The sequence below is a fragment of the Corvus moneduloides genome, chromosome 6 (assembly GCF_009650955.1).
Source record: "Corvus moneduloides isolate bCorMon1 chromosome 6, bCorMon1.pri, whole genome shotgun sequence".
Classification (NCBI taxonomy): domain Eukaryota; kingdom Metazoa; phylum Chordata; class Aves; order Passeriformes; family Corvidae; genus Corvus; species Corvus moneduloides.
Window position 1 is genome coordinate 25,861,716 of NC_045481.1, and position 24,602 is coordinate 25,886,317.

General features: G+C 37.5%; 1 protein-coding gene across 2 annotated transcripts in view; it reads left to right on the forward strand.

Moving 5' to 3' along the window:
* BAZ1A (bromodomain adjacent to zinc finger domain 1A) overlaps positions 1-24,602 on the forward strand; it is a 63,459-nt gene that overhangs the window by 6,802 nt on the left and 32,055 nt on the right. For both annotated transcript variants that reach the window (XM_032111505.1, XM_032111506.1), the window contains exons 3-8: positions 1,047-1,325; positions 11,577-11,720; positions 18,182-18,283; positions 20,309-20,396; positions 22,137-22,271; positions 22,809-22,908. In XM_032111505.1, coding sequence (XP_031967396.1) covers positions 1,047-1,325; positions 11,577-11,720; positions 18,182-18,283; positions 20,309-20,396; positions 22,137-22,271; positions 22,809-22,908 — 848 coding nt within the window. The remainder of the gene's footprint in view (positions 1-1,046; positions 1,326-11,576; positions 11,721-18,181; positions 18,284-20,308; positions 20,397-22,136; positions 22,272-22,808; positions 22,909-24,602) is intronic.

Below are 24,602 nucleotides of genomic sequence, written 5' to 3' on the forward strand. Positions count from 1 at the left end.
ATCTCATGTGGCATGCAGTTGTCTGAAAGTTCTGTGTGCTTTGAAATAGCTATGTTGGACTGATACAAGACAGAACAAACCTTAGTTTGTCATGTGTGTTCAGTAGTTATCAATACTAATCCATTAATATTTCTAAAGGCAAATAAAAGCATTGTCTGAACTGGAGCATATTGAAAGATTGCTTTGCTGTCTGATCACTGATCCATAGTATATGATATGTTTAAACATGGCTTTGTGAATAGCTACATCATCTACTTCATCTAGAAAATGTTTTAATAAACTGCTGTTCTTCTCATACCTGTCATAAATGGACAGATTTTGACTAATGAAAGCTCTTCATTCTTGATTCCAGTATAATAGCTAGTAAGCAAGCAGTGACAATGCAATTTTAGCCTTAATAGGAAATGTGTGGAAGGAGGAGAATCAATATTTACTAATGGAACAAGGGAGGAAAAGAATTTGTAGGAAAAAATGTTTCAGTGCTTTCTTGTAAGAGGTATGCAAACAGTGAAGGAATAAAAACTATTTAGAGAACTACTTGACATTGATTTTTTACCTCTCTCATCTTTTCATTTGTGAGTTAAGGCACTCAAAATCTGGAACTTACTCAAGTTGCAACATGTTTCTGTGATCTTAAGTTATTTCGTGTTTGTACAGTTTTAGGTGCTCGGCTTGCAAATATTTGTGGAAATGGGGAAGATGTGAGTGTGATATGACACCTATTAAACTCAGTATGATTATTATTATGCAAAAGGCTTCTTATATATGAATATTTGTTTGAAGCATTTCTAGGTCTTGATTCTCTTACTGTAGTCTGTAACGAGAGGAGACTTGGTTGTACGATAGCAATTTCCCATGCCATGGCTGAAAAATGGCAAATAACCCTTGGTTATCTACAAACTGTAGAGGAGTAGAGCTGCTTTTGCATTTCAGGCTTGTAAAAGATATTTGCAATTTCCTGCTATATTAACTGTGAGCAAGTTGAAAATGTTAGTCAGAACTCAACTGTTTTCTTTCTTTCTTCTCCTTCTGGTCTTTCTTTTCAGTGATTTTTTTGAACGCACCATTCTGTGCAACAGTCTTGTGTGGAGCTGTGCTGTCACAGGTAAACCAGGACTCACGTATCAGGAAGCACTGGAATCAGAGAAGAAAGCCAGACATAATCTTCAGAGTTTTCCAGAGGCACTCATCATTCCAGTTCTCTACCTGGCCACCCTTACCCATCGCACCCGACTTCATGAGATCTGTGATGAAATCTTTGCTTATGTCAAGGATCGCTATTTTGTTGATGAAACAGTGGAAGTACTTAGAAATAATGGTGCAAGGTAAGTATGTATAAAAATAAATACTTACTTCTTTTTGTTTGATGTTGGTTGGGTTTGTGTGTGCATTTTTGAACCCAAAACCCAGGGTAATAAATTCCATCAAACAATTACATCCAGGTGAGGTGTGATGTTAAGCTGGTGATACTATTGCTGCACTTCCCTGCGTTAATTAAGAGCAGGATTGTGTGGCTGTGCTTGATACCTTTCCTTAGCTTTGACGCAGCTGTGGAGATACAGCAGTGCTCTCAGGTCTTGACACTGCATGTTTTTGGGTGTATGTGGTGGATTTGCAAAGGAATGTCGGTTTTTTGATGTGAGAAAGGTGGGTTGTTCTGTAGAACGAGATTTAATGAGAAGTTAGGGGAAGCTATGTCAAAAAAACATACAAAAGTTTTGATGAATCATTCAGAATAAATGGCCAAACTACTGAAAGCTTAAAATAATGGATAAATGTTGGATTTTTACTTTTTAGGTAGTGCAAAAATTGTGATTGCATTATCAGCAAAGTTGGGAATTTATTGTAAGATGTTTATAAATAGTTGATTATCTGGAATTTTGGTTGATAGGGGTTTCTTCCCACTCAGAGCTAGTGTTATGCTTACTGTTATACTGGTGTATTTATTGCAAAGTTCTTTATTGTTATCTTAGACTGTTTAAAACCTAGGAAGAATTTTGAGCTTCAGATGCTTTCTTTCTCACATCTTTGGTACATAATGCTCTATAGTATAAATAAGCTTGAGTCTTTCTTTAAAGCAGCTTCTGGGAGAGGTCTAGAAAAGGTCCATGTTTTGTCTAAATGAGTTTACAGTTTCACTTAATTGAAGTTTAAGATGTGAAAAAACATGCTCAGTTTGGAAATACCTCCAGAATGGGTGCTAAAGCCTTTGTGGGCTCAGCTGCTGCTGCTGTGGTTTTTGTTGTTTGTAGGGTCATTTTATTTTGCTTTTTTTCAGGAGGAAGGTGACAGCTTACACTTCAGAGTAGAAGGGACTCCTGTGGGTAGCCTGATACACAGTGCACCGTCTGGTGTTTGTTGGGTGATAGGAATGGGCTGGTTCAAAATGGTCATTGGAGAACAGTTGTTCTGTGTGAATTTTTGTAGTGGCTGATCCAGGTATTATTTATGGCAAATTTTGTACTACACCAGGAAGAAAAATCTTGATGCATTGCAGGAGATAAGTTGTAAGGAGATTGGTATGTGTATGTACATAAGGTCAGTGCTTAATAGAAAAGCTTTCCATCTCTTCACTGCTCTGTTCTTTTCAGCCAGTAAAGTCCCAGTCTGTAAAGCCAGGACAAGAGCAACTTCAGTAGTTACTGCCTTCTATGTGGAAAACCTATATCCAAAGTGTCTTTCTCTCTTTCTCATCTTTATACTTGTCAGATGACTAGACTGAGGTTACCACTGGTATTACAGTCATTTTGCTTAGAGAATAAGGTGTTTGTTTCATTTGTTCGTTTTATTTAGAAACGAGTATTACGAACTGTCAGTATAGTTCAGGTGTTCTTTTTCATTTGCTCAATGAAATGCCTTAGTATCTTCAGAGGTAGAAAACAGTTAGTTTCCAAAATAATAGCAAAAAAAAAAAAAAGATTGTACTTCTAAAAGTTTTTTCCCTCAAGAATGACTCTTTCTATTACTTTTCTAAAATATTTGTGTGTGTGCATTGTAGCTTTCCAAAGATGTTTCCAAAGGTAAAGTTGTGATATCTCTTTAAGAGAGTGCTGCAGCTTTTTTAACGTCTTTAATTCAACCTTCTTGGTTACTCAAAGCTGTGTAGAGATAAACACAAAATTGTTAGATATGTATATTCTACTTTGATCAGTATATGAATAGGATATAAGCTAAATTTATTAAGCCTCTGGGATGGGCTGGATACCATTCAAAAGATGAAAGTTTCAAATAAAATTTATTTCCATCAAAAATTAGCCTGCTAGAGATTGTATGTTTTAAACTACATAACTATAAATTGGTGTAAAATCAAGAATAAAAAACTTGCCTCAGCTGATTATATGCCATTGATATTCTAGACAAAGGTATAGCAGGGAGCTAGTTCAGACCTTTAATGCTAAATCCAGGAAACACTGCAAATAGCGTGGTAATGCGGAGGGACTTTTATGCTTAGAGGTACATAATTAAAGAATACAAAGTGGGAGGAGGTGAGGCATTGTTATTTGTCTGCCAATTAACAGTTGACTTTGACCTGTATCTTGAAGTACTACACTGGGGATTAAGTGTACCAACTCATGTTACTTGTGCATAATATGGCTTTTCACCGGAGCTCTTTGTGCGCATTTGTCATGTACAGCTACGTTTTTGTGATATTTTCTAGCAAAAACTATCACAGTCCATCTATGTTCTAATAGCGTCCTATGAGGCTACTAGAATTTGGAAGATCATGAAAACCCAGTTGTTTTGTGGTGGTGTAAATTCTTCCACTGCTTTTATGTATGTTTTTTGCATGTGTAATGTCAGCAGGATCATTTGGTTTTCTGAGCTCTGTACATCATTTAATGCCAAGCCTACTGTATAATGCATGTGTAACCAAGGGTTGCTCAAACAATTAAAATATTGATATTTTATAACTCCTAACTTTGCATGTGTAATATGCTTGTAAGATAGACTGCAGCTTTCTAGATTTTGAACAAAGTAAGCAGTAGGGAGCCCAAACACTAGAAGGATTAGCATTTTGGCTTTATGCAAATGTGTTTATCTTGAGCATATGAAGTTGTTTATGATACTGCAAGGAATGACAGGTGATCTGCAAAGAGAGGACAAGTGCTTCATTCAGACGTTTAGAGTCTAGGTAGATACTGGGTTTTTTGGTTGTATGAAACCTGTGTGTTCTGGTTGTTGCAGTGTCTAATGTCCCGTTGCTTTTTCTGGTGTTATGTCTCTTCTGGTTTCTAGCCTTTTGCTGTGCTGCTCAATTTTGAATTTGGCCACTTCTGCCTTGTTACTGAGGTCTGGCAGGAGGAACTCAGGAGAGTTTGGGATACACTGTCCTCCTCTTAGTTTGGTATGTCTGGTGTCTCCCAGCCCTTGTCAACCAGAAACAAAGTGTAGAGAAGGCACCCCCCCCCGCCCCAGTCCTATCACGTGGCTTGTTCAGGTGGTCTCTGAAAATTATGGGTGCATTTTGGTAAATCTGTTAGAAGCAACGAGATAATTCTGCTTGCTTTTTAATCCTTTCAAGTGATGTTTTGATTGAAAACGGCCATCTTTCTTGGTTTGTATGTGTCCTGACTTTTCTGGCCAAACTGGGGCTGACTTTTCTCCAAAGTGGAAGCTGTGCTATGCTTTAAAACACAAGGTGCTCAGATTTCCAGTTAAAGAAACATAGGAATTGTGTAACAACATTTTCCTAGTACTGCCTTCACAAAAGACAAAATTATTATTTGAAACATTGGTCAGAAACATTAAATAATACAAAGAGAAAGCTTAATCTAAAATTAAGTTTGAGTTGCTAAAGAATTGCAACCAGTTGACACTGTAAATATTATCGTTTAGAATGTCAAATTGCAGTTTATAGGAAGTAGTTTATTGAAAAAGGCATGGAAGTTATTTGAGATTTTGTTGGGCGGGGATTAGAGCAATATTTCATGTTAGCCATGGTCAATTAAGATGTAAAATAAGCAGCTAATGTTTTAGCTCACACTTTATTGAAGGAGAGGAAAAATGTTGATCACATTACTGGAATTGCTTCCTGTATTTGACGTTCGGAACTAGAAGTTCAAGACCCATTACATACTTGTTGGTATTTTGATTTTCCACAAGGAATGGCATCTCTTGCAGTAACCTGTCCATTTGTTGAAGTCTTAGTACTGTGTTTTATTACTGGTACTTGAAACTTGAGAAATTGACTTTCATCATCTTGATGTCTGAAGGCAGTTACCTGAAAGCTGGAACTATGTGGTATGGAAGGCCTAGCTGAAATAATAATCTCAGCTAATGCCTCAGACACACACAAAAAAAGCCCCCCTTCAACAGCCTAACTTGCTCAGCAGTAGGACCTGTTCTTTTCTGCCTGAAGACAGCAGCATGCTTTTTGGGTTTTAAAGCTATTTTAATTTGTTGGAGGAAAAACTACATTTAAAGCATGTGTAAGCAACCAGTTGTGATTTATTGTCAGTGTTCTGAGTCTAGGTGCTATCACAAAAAAAATTTGTCTATATTAGGATATATAAGTGAGCAGTTTGATAATTAGTTAATTAAATGACAAGCTTTTTGTCTGACTTGAGCAGGGAGGAGATTTGAGGCTTTAGGTTGGACAACTCTACCTCCACTCTTAAAAATAGCTTATGTGGTGATATCTTCCTCATGTAGAGGTTGGGGCACTACCAATTCTTGTCCATCAGTTAGTATGGCACTTAATTAAAAGGTCAACCACTTACAGACTAAAATAGGGTCCTTAAAGGTCAGTGTATAAGAAGGAAGAAAATCATACAGAATGTGGCAGATATAAAAAAGGAATATCTTTTTTTCATTGAATTTGACCACTAGATGACACCACTGCAAAAGAATACTTGCCTAATGTCTGTGAGCAAGCAACACCAGAATGCTTTTAAAAATGAATCTACTTGCAGAAGTAGTAGATGATGTTCTGTTAGGAAGATTGCTGGATCTGATCATATGTTTGATACAGGTTAATATCCTTTCTCTGCTTTGAGTGATCTGATGTTGACAATTGTAAGGCTTCAGGAAACAGGTAATCACAGATGGAACTTTTTTTAACTCATCAGTTGTTTGACTGGTGTCCCAGTGCTTTAGGAGTGCTCATAGTGGATTAACCACTGCATTAGGCCAATTAAAAGATTTGCATACTGTTTTCATCTCTCTAAGTCTTAACTGGGGCACAGGAAGCATGTTGCTGGTCATGACTATAGCTGATAAGGAGTTAGGATGGTAAAAGATAGTCCTTGTAAGAGATAAAGTTATAGCTAATTTTCCAACTTTTTTTTATTCAAACTGGCAACTTGCTTATATCCATATCTATATCTCTGTAGTTGTCTTCTGAGTACTAGGATGAGTTGTTATAAGACCACTAGGTAGTAAGTGACAAAGTGTTTTCCATGTTTAGACTCTAATAAGTTATGGAGAATTTAAATTATAATTACTAATTGTACTGTGCTTTTTAGTGGTAAGGCTTAAATGTAAGTTCCTGTGTACAAAGGAAGTTTGCTACTTTATTTTGAAAGGTGAATTTGGAATTCCAGAAAGTATCAAAACTAGTGTAGTGTCTGAAACAGCATCTCTGATAGTACTGGAGAGCAGCTTACTGATTCATAGAGCAAATACAGTATGTGTTTTCTCAGCATAGCTGTTTAAGGATCAGTCAGCTTCTGGCTTGGAAAAATCATGTTTAAGGCGTTCACTTTCCAGTGCCCTTAAATCCTTTGGGATATAAATGTAAGTGTAAATTTGATGACTAATAAATATATTTGTATTTGACTAGTGGAAGCTATGAGATGATGATACATGGGAGAGAACCTGCAAGTCCTTTCTTAAAGGTTGTTGAACAGCTGTTAGAACAATTGGCACTGCCAGTCTGTTAGATCTCATTCTCACACTCTCTACTTTTATAACTATAAATTCAAAGGTAAAGGTTTGGGTTTGTTTTTAATCAGTACAATGTTATGAACCCAAGGCTGGGCTGTCAAAATAGTGCATGTACCAGTGTACTACTGCCCTAATTCCGCTGAATTAGGAGATAGCTGATGCAGCTATTCTCTATGTACTCTTGTCCTAAGCAAAACCATATTTCTTACTAGTTTCTTTGAAACATACAATCTTAACTATAACTTGACAGACAAATGAAGATGCTAAAACTCAAAAGCAGCAGCTCATTCCGTACTTTAGGAAGCCATTATGTGCATAAAACCTGTCTCCTTGTTGCGTGCTTTTGTTTTGCGTGTGCATTAAACAGTACCAGTTCGCTTAGGAAAAGATGTCGCTTACTCCTTCAGATCTTGTGTCTCTTTTATCTCTTTAATTACTTTCAAGCGTATGAGAACTGTTAGGATGAGGATATTAATTACTGCACTTACTTGACATTTACTTCTTAAAAACTTACTAAAAGCGGAAAAACAGAACGATGCTGTAGCTTTTTGGTACTTTTTGGCAGTTGCTACTGCAGCTTCTTGTATTACTCTTCTGGGGGTTCCTGTATTCAACTAACTTTACATACTGTTAGAAAAGGTATGTCAAAATGTTAACTTTGACATTTCAAAAACTTTGCTTCCATTTGTGTGTCTTAAAAAGTGAATTTGCCTCTAACTCACTGATCATTGTGGGTTTATTTTAAAAGTTGGCCTCAAAGTGTTGCAATGTTACCCCAGTGTCCCATTTCAAACAGCCATGTGCCATCCAAGGGATGGTTTTGTCTGCTTATTGCAAAGCATACAGAGACACATTTATAACTCATCTGAGCCTTCAGGGTATCTTGGTTTTTTGACTTGAAATGGGGACATAGCAGAGTGCTAGACTGTTATTTCTGTAAGAGTGATTAATGCCAGCCAGATCAAAAGCTGCTGTGTGGAATGCTCAATTGAGGAGCTGTGAGAAGTGGTCTCTCCTCTCAGAGCCTCTAACACCAGCCTTGGCTGGATGTGAAGGCCTACTTGGCATTTGGGAAGAACTTCTCTGGGAAATGAAAGTGCCAGTAATTGCAGGGTCGAGGTTTTTCAGTTGATATCCTGTAATGGTTTTGGCCTGTTACATAGTGGAGTGCAGAGACTGATGGAGTTGGGTTTCCTGAGAAACTGTCCTGTGCCACAGTCTGTAGTCTCTAGCCCTTAGATGGCTGCTGGAGTCAGTTCTGTTCTTTTGCTTGTTCAGCTGACCAGCCCTGCTCGACATTCATGGATATCAGTGGGACTTCTCAGACCTTTTCATTTGAGAGAGAAGATACATTCAAAAAAATAATTATGTTGGTGATACCACCACTGGCTTTGTGTTGAAAACTTTTGGGCTCCTGTGTTGTTCTTTGTTGTTTTGGTTTTTTTTAAGAAAGCAAAGATAAAACCATAAGGCCAAGCATTTATTGGAGCCCTTCCCATAACATAGGAGACCTTAAAGAACTTAAGTTTCTGAGCCTAACAAAAAATAGATCTGTAAGCATGAGGCCATTCTTTCAAGAAGCTGGAGGACCCCATTGTTGAAAACAGCCTGTAGTGCAGAAATAGGTAAGCAAAACTGTTTTAAGTACAGTGTCGTCTGAGGTAGAGTTGCTGGGACTGTTGAGTGAAAGTTTCTGATGGTTCTATTCTCAATTTATTTTGAAAGCCTTTGGGATTCACTCAATGTGACTGTAATCTTTATTGTAATTTGAAGAAAATGCTTCCTGACTGATGGGGATATTTAGGGTACATATTGACATACTTCGATGCTGTCTTTTTAGATTGCGTTATCCCCAAATGTTGTTTTATGGGAAATAGTGAGTATGGTTTGACTTAAGCTGTGTAAATATCTTGGAGTATCTTTTTTTGGAAGTAGTTCAAGTAGTATGCTTCATTTAAATGTCTTGATTCAGCTTTCAGCTGTGCTGTTTTATGTGCCTTGTAAGAGTTGTAATGAGTGAACTCAGGGAATGCTGAAGATAATTGAGAAGAGCAAACTACTTGCACTAGAAACAGTGTGTCTTTGCTGCTTAGTCTAGGGAATTGGTGCTATTAGCCGTGGTTTGACTACAGGCTAAAAAAAGGCTAAAAAAATGGCTAAAAAAATCATTAATAGATTAGTTCTTTAGTGCCAGAAGGAACGGTTGCATCACTCTCTTTAATCTCCCGTTTATCAGTAAGCACTGAATTGCATGGGATTGTGCTTTTATTGAACCAGGTAATGTGTGTTTCACTTGATTCCTTCCCCAAAGGTTTCTGGTAATGATTTGAATAGCATAGAAGATGGAGTATCACTTCCTTTCTGGGATAGCTTAATCTGTTAGTCATTCTTCCTGCTGAAAAAGAAAGGGGAAGGGGGGGTGTGGTGTGTGGAATGCAACTGTATTGGGGATTTTGCCGCTTACTGAATCAAGCGTGTAGAATGTATAATTTCCATTCTTAGATAAGGAGATGTGATGCCCTGTAAATTACAGGGATGCTCGATGGATGAACAGGTAAAATCAATGTTGGAAAGCTCCTCGGTGGCTCGAATATTGAAGTGTTTTTGTGCAGGACGGCCCGGGGGTGTGTGCGCGGAAGCCTCTTTGTCCGTGGGCGCCCCGGGTAGCTCGGGGCGCGGTGCGGCGGTTGCGCGGTGGCTGCTGCGTGGGCCGCCCCCTCTAGTGGTGAGCGGGGTAAGAGTAGGAGCGTGTCGGGAGCTTTCGCTGCATTTCCACTAGAAATTAAAAGCGTGGTTTAATTTGAATTGGACTCACTAGGAAATATATTTTATAATCTGAAACAAAGTAGTTCTACTAAGAAGTCTTTTTTCAGCAGGTGATCTTTGTTGGATTTAAAAAAACCCAGCCTAATAATATACATTCTGCCATGCAGTCAGCTCCATATTATTTACTATGAAGGGGTGACTGATGTTCCAAATATTTGAAAACCAAGTTACTAATAATAGACTTTTCTTAGAGGACTCAGAGTCTGGTGCTGGGCCAGACCTTAATAAGCCTTGTGGGACTTGGATTTACTTAGGGAACAGTCACCAGGTTCTACCTCCACTGTACTTGGGTGCTCTTGGTTCATTATACAGAGTCTATATAATTTTTTTACAGTTAATTAGCTTGGTCTCCACTGGCTGGGAAGACGTGTGTTCCAGCCCCAGACCAGCTTTGGAAACGAGATAGGCTGCATTGGAATGGCGGTGTGCCTGTGGCCAGCAAGTCCAAGTGGGTTCAGGCTGCCTCTGTGTGCAGGCAGCTCTGGTGTCCCCATGGATACTGTAAGCACTGGTCATATTGTTGTCTTTAGGAGTATATAAGGATGTTAACAGTTATGTTGGTTGGTTTTTTTTAAATTAAATTATTTTCATATTTTTTTAATATTTTAACAGTTCTCTTCCTGTTGGAGAGAGCAACTACAGGGTCTAACTGCATTGCTGATCGTTGATAATGCCACAAGAATACTACCTAGAGTATTTTAATGTTATCATGTTATTTTAATTCTTCGGGTTTTTCTCCCGCTACCACCGTCTTTTCTTTCCCCTTCCCCTCTTCTCCTCCCCTCTCCCCCCCCCCCCTTCCCAGTGTGTACAAGTTTTGGATAGTACTGCCTGCTTGCAGAAAGACATGTTCAAGAAATATTTTGATATTCCTTCCTTTTTGCCACTGTTCAATTCAGATAGAAGAACATTTAAAATTTGTCATGGATGTTGTGAGGTTTGTTTGTTTTTAAGTTAAGTGTGACACCACACTAATTCAAGCCCAGGACTTCATGTGTTCTTCATCTTACGTATTTCAAGTGGGAGTTTTTGGTGCTCAGAGAAGAGAATTATTAGGTGTTCTTTTTCCCCCTGCTTTGAGCTTTTAGTGGTAGAATGTGACAATGTCCATTGACTACAGCAGTTAATTTTCATGAATCAGACAAGGCTTTTGGATGTTAAGCTAAAGAATAGGAACCATGGCATTCTAGAAAGGGGCGAAAGTTAGTGGTTAAGAACCAGCTATAGTACAGTTACCCAGCATGAAGTGTTGATTAATTATACTTTTTGATATGTAGTTAATTCTCCCTTTTATAACTAGCATTCAGGATGGCAAAGGAATAGGCTTGTTTTGTCAATTGTGTGTATGCCAGATGGAGCCTTAATATGTGTCAGCAGATGAATGGGCCATTATTAAGATTAGATGCATAATGATCATTTCAGCCTTGTTTATTTAGGTCATCGACAGTAGTAGAAGATGATCTCGTACAAGTAAAAATACTTTGGGATCTGACAATCTTTTGCTTTTCTTAGACTGCTATGAAAATAACATAGAAGCTTTGTTGTGTAGTTTTAAAGCAACACACTAAATTAACTTTTTAGTTTACTTAAATGAGAACTGAAAAAAAACCTCACAACCACAAGTAACTTGATTTGTTTTCCTGAGAAGTGAAGCTGATAGCTGTATAAGCAGATTAATTTCTCCATGGTACTTATGAAATTAATATTTTACCAAGTGTTGAGTGCAAGGCTCTTAGTTACTTATTTACTAGACAGTAAAGTGTTCAGTTATATATGTATTCTTAAAATAATATCTGCTACAATTTTAGACTCCTTGTACTAGTGAAAGACTTTTGACGTTAATAAATGTCTGTGTTTTATTTCAGGTTGCAGTGTAAGGTTTTGGAAGTCATAGCTCCAACCCATCACAATGGAATGGCGAATGGCCACACCAGCAGTGCTGATGGGGACACAATTGTCATCAGCGACAGTGACGACTCAGAAACGCACAATAGCTCTGCACAAAATGGGTACATGATGCTTTTACTGTATGTCATGCAGACTGGGTGGAAATGAGACTAAAGCAGATGTGTCAGAGTCTGACCAAAACAAATTACTTGATCTGTATGGATTGGGAGTGTTCAGAGAGCTGAAGGTTGACAAGCTGAACATTCAGAGGTGCCAGTTATGCTAATGAACTAGAAAACTCTGCATTATGAGAAGTGGAATACCTACCAAATAATCATTGTTAATCTCTTTGCAATGACAGTGTTTTTGCTGCGAGATAAACACAGCTCTTCCACTATCTCTTGGTAGTTTTCTGTGCTGCAAAACCTGTGCTGCTGTAGCAGAAAGTGCAGCCATGTTCTGCATTTCTGGAGTCTGGTGTCACTTCACTTCCATCATGGGGCTAAGAGTTGAGATTGCTTTATGACAGGAGGACACACTTTTACTGGAACTCTCTGAAAACCTTCCCAGAGACTTCATGTATTTGTCCAAAAAACCAAATACATACAAAGCTTTCTTCATTGTGCATGTGTCCATATAAATATGTCGTTGTATTTAATGAATTTGATTATGAGTTTAGGTACAGTTGAAACTGTGTGTGTCCTGTCTTGAGGAACTTTCTATAGGCTGGAGTAGCTTAATAACATTGAATAGGAGAGCCTGTTGGCTGTAACCGTGGTATTTATTTTGGAGTATCCCTTTACTGACCAGTAATTGAGCCTATCCTAGCAGTATAATGGGATGAAAGACTTCTATGCTTCATAGGCATGATGATGAAAGAGGAAGGTTTGAAGTGGGCCCTAATCTAGAATCTAGCAATGTACAGGCTTTGCATGAACTGTTACTGATTTCAAGATGTCACAGGGATGCAGAAGTTAATCTTGTTGGTTGCTTCATGAGGAAGTCATGTCCTGACATGCCTAGAATAACTAGGGTGGAGCTCCTCACTCACTTCATTAAGAAAATAACATGGGATAAATAATTTTAAAATTTCTTTGCTGTCTCTTGAAGGCAGTGTCTAAGTTGTCCGTGAAGATGTCCTATGTATTTGAAAAAATAAATGCATTTTCAGTATTCCAGAAAGCATGTGGCATTTGAAAGGAGGTTATTCTTGGAATTAGGCAAGCATGCACAGAGCTGACTGTAGGATTGGTCCTGTTACAGTGCTGTCACTTCCATGCATGCAGAGCTGGTGGTAAGGCTTAAGTCTTGCATTCCCAGTCAGTCTGTCGTTCTCCCCAGCTGATGAGTTACTTGGACAGTACAGAGAAGGGAGGGAAAATATTTTCTTTCTGTTAGAAAGGGAATTCTTGTGAGAATATACAGACTTTGAAGCAGTGTTCTGTGACATATCTAACTAACATTTATGCTACAAGTTAAATTGCAAACCTCTTGTGGCTTTAAAGTGCTTACTGGAAGTTTTAAGTGAGTCTGTTTATAACAAATGTGAGAGTGTAATAACAGTTATTTTCTAGATATATTCTGGGTATATGCAGACTTGAAAAGTATTATTTGCTATGTGTAAAACCTATCTGAAAGTAAAGCATTGCTGTGAATTTTTGTATGCTGGCAGATAAGATTCTTTATACCATTGCTCATAACAGTAAGAAATCCCACTGAACTGAATGACATTGTTTTGCAGCCCTAATCTTTCAGAGACTATTATTTTGCTGTTTATGGAGAGACTTGCACGTGAAAAGTATGGATGTTAGTCACCTTGGGACCAATGTCAAGTTGATATGTGCAGGACAGTTCTGCCTCAGCCTGCACACAAATCTCCAGATTTTGAGACCCAGCCTTTGTGCAAACCTGCAGTGCTGTTAAACAATGGTACGGCAGATGCTCAGGGTGTTTGTGAGGGAGGGGGAGGGGAGCCCAGCACAGATTGATAGGCCATCTGCAAATATTTTTCCTAAAGAATCTGTAAGGCTAGAGAATCTTAACTGAAAATAGATGTCATTAGAGAGATCCCAGCCTTTCTGTGACCCTACTCCTGTCTGTATGGAGCAGAAATAGCCATGTAGTCTGTACAAGTGTTCCCGCTGACCATTTCTGTTGTGTTCCGCAGTAAAAGTTGGGATGGTACAGGGAGAAAGAGTCTGTAATGCTCTTTACTTTCCCTCCAAAAAACAGGCTGCTTTTTAAGGCCTGGGTTACAAAGCAGGAGGTAGCAATCTTGTGATTTCTTAAAACATTTATACTGTGCCCTGGGAGCCTCTGGTACCATAGGTTAGTGGTCGCATGGAATAGCAGTATTCCCACCTTAAACTGCTAGACTTTTAAAGGTGAGGTTGAACTCTTGTGTTGGCTTTAGCACTCGGCAGCAGCCTGGAGGTGAGGGGCTTTTGCTGCCAAATGCATACAATTCAGCTGCAACTTAATTATTCATGTCATTCCTTTTGCCAGGGCAGTGAGTAGTGTGAATCATCAAGCATCATCAGAAATACTAGAAAAAAATATTTTTGGTTTATGAGCTGGTTTGTGGCAGTAAATTTGGATGTTCAATTTGAATTAAAGTTTAATTTTGGGAAAGTGCTAATTGTTTCTGCAAATTTTGGGTTATAAGAGAGAACAGTTTTTGGAAATAATGTCAGTGGAACCTTACCATCCAGGCCTTTTACCATCTTCAAATGAGTTTTTTAACTTTATGTGGAGAAAAAATTATGAACTGGATATGTCAAAATGTGGGCATAATTTGTCATTAAAGCTATACAAATATCTTCAGTACAGTAAAATCTTTCTTCATCTTTAATTCTTACCTTTCCTTTCTTCTTCTCTCATTCCTCCATCACTTGAATCCAAGAATAATAATGATGGGTATTAGTCCTCTTTATATTATAAGGAAAGACAAAGTACTTGGATCAAAGACACCTTAAAATCTTCACCAAAAAGTTAAAAGTCAGGATTTTGTTACAAAATGGTGTTGTCTTGTCCCTAGAGTGTTGTTTTTAACAGTCTTCAGGTTGCTCTGTTTTGTTGCTGAAATTTTATTTAAGTTACAGGAAATATTTGAAATTCCAAATAGGCAGTTGTTATTACTGCGCAGGACAGTTTCTTGTCAGTGGCAACCTTCAAAGATGTGCAGAGGCAGCTTTGCTGTGGGGATCAGTTTACTGCCCGGTTACCTCTGTGTAAGGCACGAGGAGACCATAAATGATTGTGTTATTTAGCTAGCATTCTTCAGGGGAGTTTTTTCCATTCCCAAATTTAGTCAAAGAGAAGAAGAAAAGCTACTGCCTCTTTCTGAAAAAGTGGGACAGCAGTCATTTTAGCACTTCAGGACAGCGCTCCGGATCCTCTCTCAGTATTTTTCTGTGCAATTTTTCTACTTCTGTTAATACAGTAAGATAGAGGTAGCTGTGGTAAGACTCAGACCAGATGGTGTAGATAGGTGTCCTGGACAATTGAGAAGGACAAGATTGAGGGAGCAGGGTTTGCTTAGCCTAGAGGAAAGGATGCTTGGGGGAGACCTTACCGTTTTCTACAACCACCTGATTACGAGGGTGTGGTGAGGTGGTGGTTGGTCTCTTCTCCCAGGTAACAAGTGACAGGATGAGAGGAAATGGCCTCAAATTGTGCCAGGGGAGGTTTATATTGGATATTAGAAAAAATTTCTCCACTTAAAAATCAGACATTGGAATAGGCTGCCCAGGGAAGTCATGAAATCGCTGTCCCTGGAAGTGTTCAGAAGGGCATGTGGATGTGGCACTTGAAAATGTGGTTTAGTGATGAACAGGGTTGGTAGTTGGACTCGATCCTAGAGGCCTTTTCCAATCTTAATGATTTTATGGTTCTAAGGTCTCAGAAGTTACGGTACTGCTCCCTTAGTACCGTGCTGTCAGGATGTAGGATAGCAGTACTGTAGGAAGAAATTTATGTTCAGGTCATGTGGTCAGCATGCCAAAGTAATCGAAGGCTTGATGAGATGATTACCTGTCAGTGGTTCAGTATAACCTTATTAAAAATGCAGGATTTTGACGCAAGTACTAGCCACATTCACTTGAGTGCGGTAGAAAGTAGTGTAATATGGGTGAGTCAGTTGCAGTTTTTACCTACTAAATTACAAAATACTATGTATTTGGTTGTGTGTCAGAGCTATGCTGTGAAGATTTTTTGTAAGGGATCTCTGCTATGAAATGGGTCTAACCCTTTCTAACTCCAATGTGTTTTATATAATGCTTTACAAAATGAAATATAACCAGAACTAAGAATATTTTTATGCCAAAGCAGCTAGATAATCTATATAATTTTTAAAGCTTCTATGTGAATTGAATGACCTTTTTCTTCCTCTTCTGGAGTAAGCAAAATTTTTACTACAAATTTGGAAGAAGATATCAGGAATATATTTACTTGGGATATAACTGGAAATTGAGAAACTAAGCAGAAAAAATGTAGTGTGTTTTGAAATTATGTTTGGGCTATTATATATGATCCACTGAAGTTGAGAAAGATCTACTCAAACGAAGAAGTAAAGATTAACAATAGAGTTGAAAATTTGATTATTCTTTGGGCTCTGAATTTGACTGCAGACAGTATTGAAGCTTAGAATCTGTTCAAAATGTATAAACAAACTGATATACTTTTGGTTTAATATTGGTACTCTGATGCCTTTTATTTTGTATCTGAACATCATCTGTTTGGGTCATTCTTCAGCTTATTAGACTAAAGGACTGGAAATGCAATGGTGTGTGAGGTGCAAGTTTGTCTTCCATAGTATCCAGAAATTCCTAGGGACAGCCTTCATTACTTTAGCTTTCCTGTCTTGAGGCTGAAGATGGTCTTGGAAGACCAAGCCACGGTATGACCAGAATATGAAGGCTCTTTTAACAAACTTACGTAGAGATGTTAAAATCTTGCCAGTGGATATACTGGATTACAGTTGATCTGTGTTTTGCTGGGTGGACTTTTTTCTGTTATATTTCTTAAATTCGATTTGGTCTGACTGACTCAACTTGAGACTTCAGAAACTTGAGACTATCGTGCAAGACAGTGCATGCATATCACAGCGCTTCCCTGTAGGTCTAGTAGATGTGTTGCTGTTTCCAAGTCTGTCTTGTTTTTTTTGTCAGTCCATTTATTATTAACTATGCTGCTAATTTAATCATTATAAACTATTTTCCTTGAGAAATTTGCAAATTCTTCTCATCTGAAATGACACTAATGGTGAATATTGTTTTCATTTTGTTTGTATGAATTAATGTGTTTATTAGACATTGGAATGTTAACATTTCTTGTATTTATCTTTCACAGAGTTAGTGGGGGAAAAACAAGAATTGTAGCAAATTTCATTTTCAGCAGCCTTGCAAAGTACAGTTCTCAATATCTTGTGCATGTTTTTCACAAGGCTAAAGAACAGCAAGTGATGTTCTGGTTTATTTTGTCACAAACTCCACCTGAAAGCATTTTGTAAATGCTGGAAGGGCTGACAATGGTGAAATGCATAGTTTTAAATCTCCTAGTTCGTCTGCTTAGGTACTTTACTTAGTGATGAAATAAGATGATGACTGAATTCTTCCTGATAAAGCAGTACAACTCATGATTACAAATTGTCACCTCAGGTGAAGTTAGTTCTGTTGTTTAATAGCAAAATGCAACATTATTTAAGTAAAGCCTTATTAGTTTAGCTCTGTTCATGAAGTCTGTCCATAAATACACTACTCCTTTGAAAGTATGTTGTCTGTGGCAAAACCCCTCTCATGTAAAGGAGTGATTATTTTGGTAGCACACCAGACCTGGGTGTTATTCACCTAGGAGGAGGTGTAACAAAACAGTTAATGCTCTGTTAAAACTGAAGAAATACTTCCCATGAGGAGCGGAAAAAATTTAGTTCTCTGTAGCAATACCTGTAAAAGGGAAGTGCACTTTGGCTAATAAAGCATGTAACCTTGTAAGCATTTATTTTGAAGTGTAGATATGTTGCCTTATGGTTTCTGTTACTTTCTGTTATGTTGTTGGTAAAGTGTTTGGTTTGGGTTTTTTTTCTAGTGTTATTTTGGAAAAATATTTTAGGTGTTTTTTATTTGTTTTGCAACGCAATTGGTAGATCAAGAGCTACTATTTTTATTCATTTGATTTATTTGTGTCATTTGGACTCCTTCCTCATCATCTTTTTCTCCTTTTTCTTGTCTTCCTGTTGCCATCATGAGTTCTGAGAGTACAAAGGAGACAATTTTTTGAAGTATAGGAGTGTTACTTGTCTCTCTCTCTTCATCCTTCCTTCCCTTCTTATCTCCCATTTCCTTGCTAAGAAAACATCCCTCATTGTTCTTCCTGTTCCTTGCAGGAACTGGTTTTGATGCAGATTTAAATATAGTAGCAGAAAAGTTGGCACAAGTTAATAGGCCAGCTTTGGTCTTTGGTACTGGTGGAAGTTACAAGCTGGGTATTTTCAAGAGGTCCATTGTGTAGGCATATAAATGTATTAAATGTGTACAATATGAGGCTGATGAAGTGTGAATGTAAACTTTAAAATTTTTTTTCCTAGGGAGAAGAAAGCCATAATTGATCCTTCTTTGTTCAAATACAAAGTCCAACCTATTAAAAAACACCTATATGAACCTGTTGTTGTTAAAGCATCTCAACTAAGGTAAAAATTAGTATGTGGAAGTTAAAATTGTACTTTATAACTGTGAGTTGTGTGAGATGTTTTTGATATAAAATGGCATTTTAAAACAATGTTAGAGCTGTTAATTAAAAGCAGTGGAACAAAATACTGTACTACAGGCCTTCTGTATCAAGGAATCCAAGCTTTGCTAGCATTAACACAGGTTCCAGGTCCTTGCAAGTCTCTGCTTTCGTTGGTGCACAGATGATACCTGCTGTTGTTGTCTGCAAAAATTGGATCAGTTACCCAGTGTGCAACAAGCCAATAATTACACACCCAAGAGAGATGCTCGTTATTTATTTCAGAGGTGCACAAGCCTAGGTGATCAGTGGTATTCCATAAATCACGCACATTTCAGCAAGCAAAAGAATCAGTGTTCATTGGCTACAAGTTACATAGTTCTCTTACTAATTAGTATTCTATTTTCTATTGGTTAATGATTCCAATTAATTGATTAATTATTGCATCTTATGGTACTTAGTCTGCATGCTCAGTCTTTCTCTTTTGAGTCAGTGGGTTTCTTGGGTCGGTGGTGCTGCGTCCGTGGCCGCAGATCTCCCTCTGCAGAATTAGCTTTTACCCAGTTGGAGTTGATTCAGCACAATTGCTCAGTTGTATTATACTATATTATATTTCCTTGTCTTGGGAGTTCTGCTAGATGTCTTTGTGACCCCTGAATTCTGCATTCTTTGTGCCCACTGTCAGTGGGCTTTCTTCTTCCCAGGCTTTGTTAACCTCCCCCCAGGTCTGAGACCACTGAAGCATGTCCAGCCCTAAACCTTAACAAAGCAATTCTACTGTTGTTGCGGTGACCCAGCCAACGCTGCATTTTCTTCTGACTGAGGACACTTCAGAGCTCGTGGAAACGAGCCAGGGACAGCATTATACCAACAAATAATTTATTTTTCTAACACCTGGACATCACTTATAGTAGCTAACAACCAAGCTCTCTCTTTCATGTCTTAAATTTCCCTTCTTGTTGATTAGGCTTGAAGGTATACAAAGATCAAACATCAAAGAACGTTCTTTCTTAAGAAAATTTTTATATATTCCACATTTTGCACTCTGACTTCTGGTACCTTGGCTACTGTTGTGATTGATGGAATAGGGGGAAAAAAGTTTAAAAACTATAATAAGAATGAACTGTTGGCATTGTGGGCACTCTGACAGCATTGCTGGTTTGAAATGTTGGAGCAGACATTGGCTATCAGATTGATTTCAAAATAGGTCTAGAGGTTTTGCTTCTTAAGTAACAAATTTGTCTCGAATTTAGCTAAAATATATGTTTAGAGTAGATTGTGCATCAAAACTTTATATTAACTGGATGCTGTAAACAAACCCCAGTTCGTGTGATTACAAGTCATTTAGTTCCATCACTAATCTGGATTTGTTTTTTCATTAACTACTCCTGTGTGGTGAAGTTTTTTTCCTTCCCACGAAGTAATGCAGCTTCCCTGGAATGCCAGGAGCCAGTAGAGTTCACACTCTCCTGTAGAAAGGAGTGGCATAGCTTGACTGAGAAGTGTGTGGATTCACCTTGTCACTTCTTGGCTTGCCTCCCCACTTGAAGAGATGTGAATGTTGCTTTCCTGCTGTCCCTGTTTGCTTGTTTGTCCTCCCTCTCTTCTGAAACAGTCAGACTTGAGTTTTATTTAGGAATTTTAAGAAGTATTTGGCGGATGTACCATGGATGAAAAAGCTATGGAGTTTGTACGTGTTTATGAAAGAGGACATAACAGAATCTTCAAAATAAAAATTGCAGGTGCATAAACCAACTGTTTATGTACTACTTGAGTTCTGTTTTATTCATAAAGAAAATTTTAATTCAGTTGGGATATCAAAGAATGTTTATTAATTACAATAATAAGGATGTTACTTATAATTAAGAAAATAAGAAAAAGATCAATCATATGGCTTATCACATGTGTTCTTGCACATATTTTTGGCTGTGATTAAACACTAATTAAAGATGTTAGTTGATAATACTACCTTTCTTTCCTAATACAGCCGAAGGAAACATCTCTTTTCTCGTGATAGACTTAAACTTTTTCTGAAACAACACTGTGAACCACATGATGGAGTAATTAAAGCTAAGGTAAGCAAGAAGAAATAATTTATGGGATAGAATATAGACACTATTTAGTATCTTTCCTGTACAGCTGCTCAGAGTTCCTTTTTAAAACTGCATCGAATTTAGCTTTTTGTAAGTATAATACAGTTTTCCAAAACAAAAGGTGAATACTTCAACTTTTTGTTCAAAAGCAGTTTCTTAACTTCTGTTTGTAAACAAGATAGTAATTTTTCTGTACGTGAAGCATAATTCTTAATTCCTTCTTTAGCTACTGGTTTTAAAAAGTCCCCAAAATAAAAAAGAGCAGTTATCTAGAAAAATTGTATTTGTTAAAACATAATATACTTTTGCTTAGTCTAGCACATTAATTGTTTTCATTCTTCAAAGTATGCAGCTGGTATTTCTAAATCAAATGAAAACGAACTGTTTCTGTTTTGGTACAGTAAGCCAATATTATTCTGTTCTAATGCTTTTAGCTGGAAAATGCTTTAAGATAGATTGAATTCAGTCTCCAGATCTTCAGTGAGACAAGTACCAGAGTTTAGGTGGCTGGAATGGGTTTTTGATAAGGCCTAGGATGTTGAGTATGTATGTTTTTGTAATCTTGGATATGTGGTGATACTTAGTGCAACTCAGACTAAAGTTCACCTCTTAGTGGGCACCAGATAACTGAGAATTTGAGCAGCTTTTCCCACAAGGCAGCAATTTCCTTTGCCTTGCTTGCTGTGCCACAGGAGACCATGGACTCTTTCACTGTGTGGTGCAGCCTTGACCCCAAAATCTTTGCTATCTTCTTGTTTTTAGAAGGTAGTAGGGTTATTTATTATGTCTGGTATTTTCTTATACAGCCATGTAAATGCTCATTCTGCACAGGAAGGCTCAGTGAGGTGAGAGTCAGTGAGAGTCTTGCCTCTGCAAGTTGTGGAAAATAACAAAGGCAATTAATTTCTAAATAAGTTTGTAACTCCTAGAGTCTGTCTCTTCTAAAGAAATTGAAATAGAAGAAAATAGAGCTGAAAGGGATAAACCACCCCATTCCTTGGACTTGTTAGTGATCATGTTGACCCAGCTCACTGTACCACATTAAGAACTAGTGATCTATTAGTGATGCTTTCTGGAGCCCCAGGAAAATTGTTATTTTCTATATATGTGTATTTGTCATCTTGTCTTTATTTGGGCTTTCTGTGGAGCGTTGTCCTTGTGCTGATTGCCTTGCCTTTCAGTTACATGAACATGTCCTATTTGGAATGTCTCCTTTGTATCCTCGTCTGTATTGTCCAATAAGGGCAGATTTCCTGAAGTCATCAGGTTGAGAAAGTAGACTTGAAAAGAAACTTTGACAATTTGGAACAATCTTCCTCCAGAAATAAGTACTGTGTAATAGAGAATTATGTAATTCTTCAGTAAGTTATGTTTCTGCTTTTATCTGTCAGAATGTATTCTTGACACACTTCAGTAACTTGCTAGGAAGACATTGTCCAGCTGTGTTTGCTAAAAGGCATGTAAAGAAATAACATCTTACCAAATGAAGCCAAATTCTAGTTGCAAATGTGTGCTGCATACATTATTATTATTATCCACTGGGTAGATTAACTCTTCATTTAACACTATTTCAGAGCTTTATTTCTTATCCTCAGTTAACCAGTTATGGATATGGTTACTTTTATTGTCTTCTTTTGTGAATTAATGATTGATTAATTAGCTTATATTTATAGAGAGGTAAGAATTTCACAATTAATATCTATTTTCATTTTTTTTACTAAGTCAACATCAATTGAAAAATATAATCTAGCAGAACGAAACTTCTCCTATTTCTTTCCTGATGAACCACCCACATTTGTCTTCAGTCCTGCAAGCAGACGGCGAGGGCGACCTCCAAAGAGGGCATCTGCAAGTCTTGTGAGTAATAACATCTCTAATCCCAGATGAAGACACATCAGTGTAGTCTGTTAAGTCTTCTATTTGTCTGAATTTTCAGATCATTTGAAATGCAAGGTTGACATTGTGCTTTTTTTATTTTGAGGGCAATTGGGATACATTCCACAATTGCTCTTAAAGTAATTGCTTTATAGTTAAGCTGGTAAAAGGGATCATACTTGATATGTTATCTTCTTATTTTTATCATTATTTCTGGGATCCCATCAAGAAACTAGTTTTTCAGTGTGTTGTGATGACACACAGGGTACTTGTCCATTCTGGGATGAATAAATAATTTGCTAAAAAGCTTTAATTTGAACTCTTGGATACAATTATGTCACTTGCCCTCGGATTCAGGTATGTCACTTGCCTGTATTTAAACACTGAGAATCTTAGGTACTGTACAACTTCATTGTGTTCTAGAGAACAGTTGAAAAATTTGGAATATCTTTTGCTGGTCATTTCTCTTTAGTTAATATGTTCTTTTTTTTCCCTTTCTACCTCCAAATTCTCTATCAGGAGGACAACATTACAGCTAAAAACACCCCAGGAAACAAAAGTAAAGTATCAAGGGAAAGGGCAAGGTTCCAGAAGCAAAAAGATGATGTGCAGGCCATAGGTAAGTTGAAGTTTAGTCATATGACCAGTAGAACCAGTTTTTGCAGGTTTGAGAGCAGGCCATAATTATAGTATTTTTGGTGTTGCGTCTTTCAAAGGGAAAATGTAATAGGAGTGTACTGCCACACCACTATGGCCAAGTGCTCCTTTCAGTGGTTAGGATGGTTGTCTCCTGATTTTTTGACGTAGCTGGGGAAATGGTAGGAAGCTTGTGGTCCAACTGTGTTGATTTCTCTCTCAGATAAATGAAGAGCTGAATAATTTTTTGTAGAAGCTTGGATGGTGAAGTCATGTGTAAATTTTGCAAGCTGAAAGTATATCAATGCTTGAATGTGTAACACAAATCAGTTAGTTTTTCCATTTATGCATTTTCCTCATTCAACAATCTCAAAATTTAAAAGAACTGAAATGGATTCTGAATTTTTCTGATGTAAAAGAGCACAAATTGCTTCAGAGATTTTTAGTTTGGACTGATTGAATTATTTTGGCTTAGTTTTGGCCTGTTTCTGATCAATTTAAATTTGATTTCAAATGAAGGAAGGGGACCCATATGCCTTTTGTTTAACTAGATAAACTGGTATGCCTTCTTGAGGAGACAAAGCTCAGAAAAGGAGATATTCTTCTGGATTGTAAGCACTCATGTCCTTCCTAAGGAAAGGCTTTAATCTATGGAAATATTTTAGTGAACTTCTGGTTCCAACCTCTCATTTATTTGAACATAGAATTTTTTAAGATGGCAAGGACATTTAGAAATTACCTAGTCCAACATCTGCTTAAATAACTGCAAAGTTTTCTGATGCTGCTTTAGGTCTTTCCTTTATAGGAGACGGGGACATGAGAATTTCATGTTTTCCATTAAATTAGAGTTGTTCACATTTTTGCACAACAAGTATTGTTCATGTGCTAGGAATGACAGCATAGAATGAGATGACAGCTGATCAGCATCAAAGCTGCTTCCTCTCTTGTGTGGACAGAAACTATAGCTTCTAGAAGTCTAGTTAAGACGCATTTTCACAATGTGAAAAGGTAGCAAAATACCAAGTACCGTGAAAAATGAACCTTCTCAGTATGTTGAAGACCCTGGGGATCAGCTTCACTGCATTTGTTTGCTGGGTAGAGACATTGCTGGTATGTGCAGTAGCTCTCTGTAGAAGGAACCTAGCCCATTTTCTGAATATTATAGGAAAATACAATAAAAATCTTTCTTTTTACTACGATCCACTTGGTAAGAGCGAGGAACATTTTTCATTTCATTCACTTACAATTCTAGCTTTCCTGTTTATTCAATTAAAACAGTAAGACCCCCTTTTATTTGTTAGCCTGTGTGTGGGCTGACAGGCATTGTCTGTCCACAGAAAGTGGAAATTTGTGTCCTGTTGTTATTCTACAGATGACTACAAAGAGATCTGCATTTCTTCAGGCAGCAGCATTTATAATCATTTAAAGTTCAGCTTAAACTGTGTAACTGAAGTAAAATCTGAACAAAACACAGAAATACTATATAGGTTTCAAATGTATTGACTGCAGTAATTCAGTAATAACTAAATACTTAAAGATCACTTATTTAAAGGTTTTTACTATCACAGATACTTCACGGTTGTGTGCCACACCTGGTTCTGACATGCTTTTATTAATCAGTCATTACTAAATATGTTGCTGTAATTATATGTTGGAATGAGTTCTCATCTTTATATG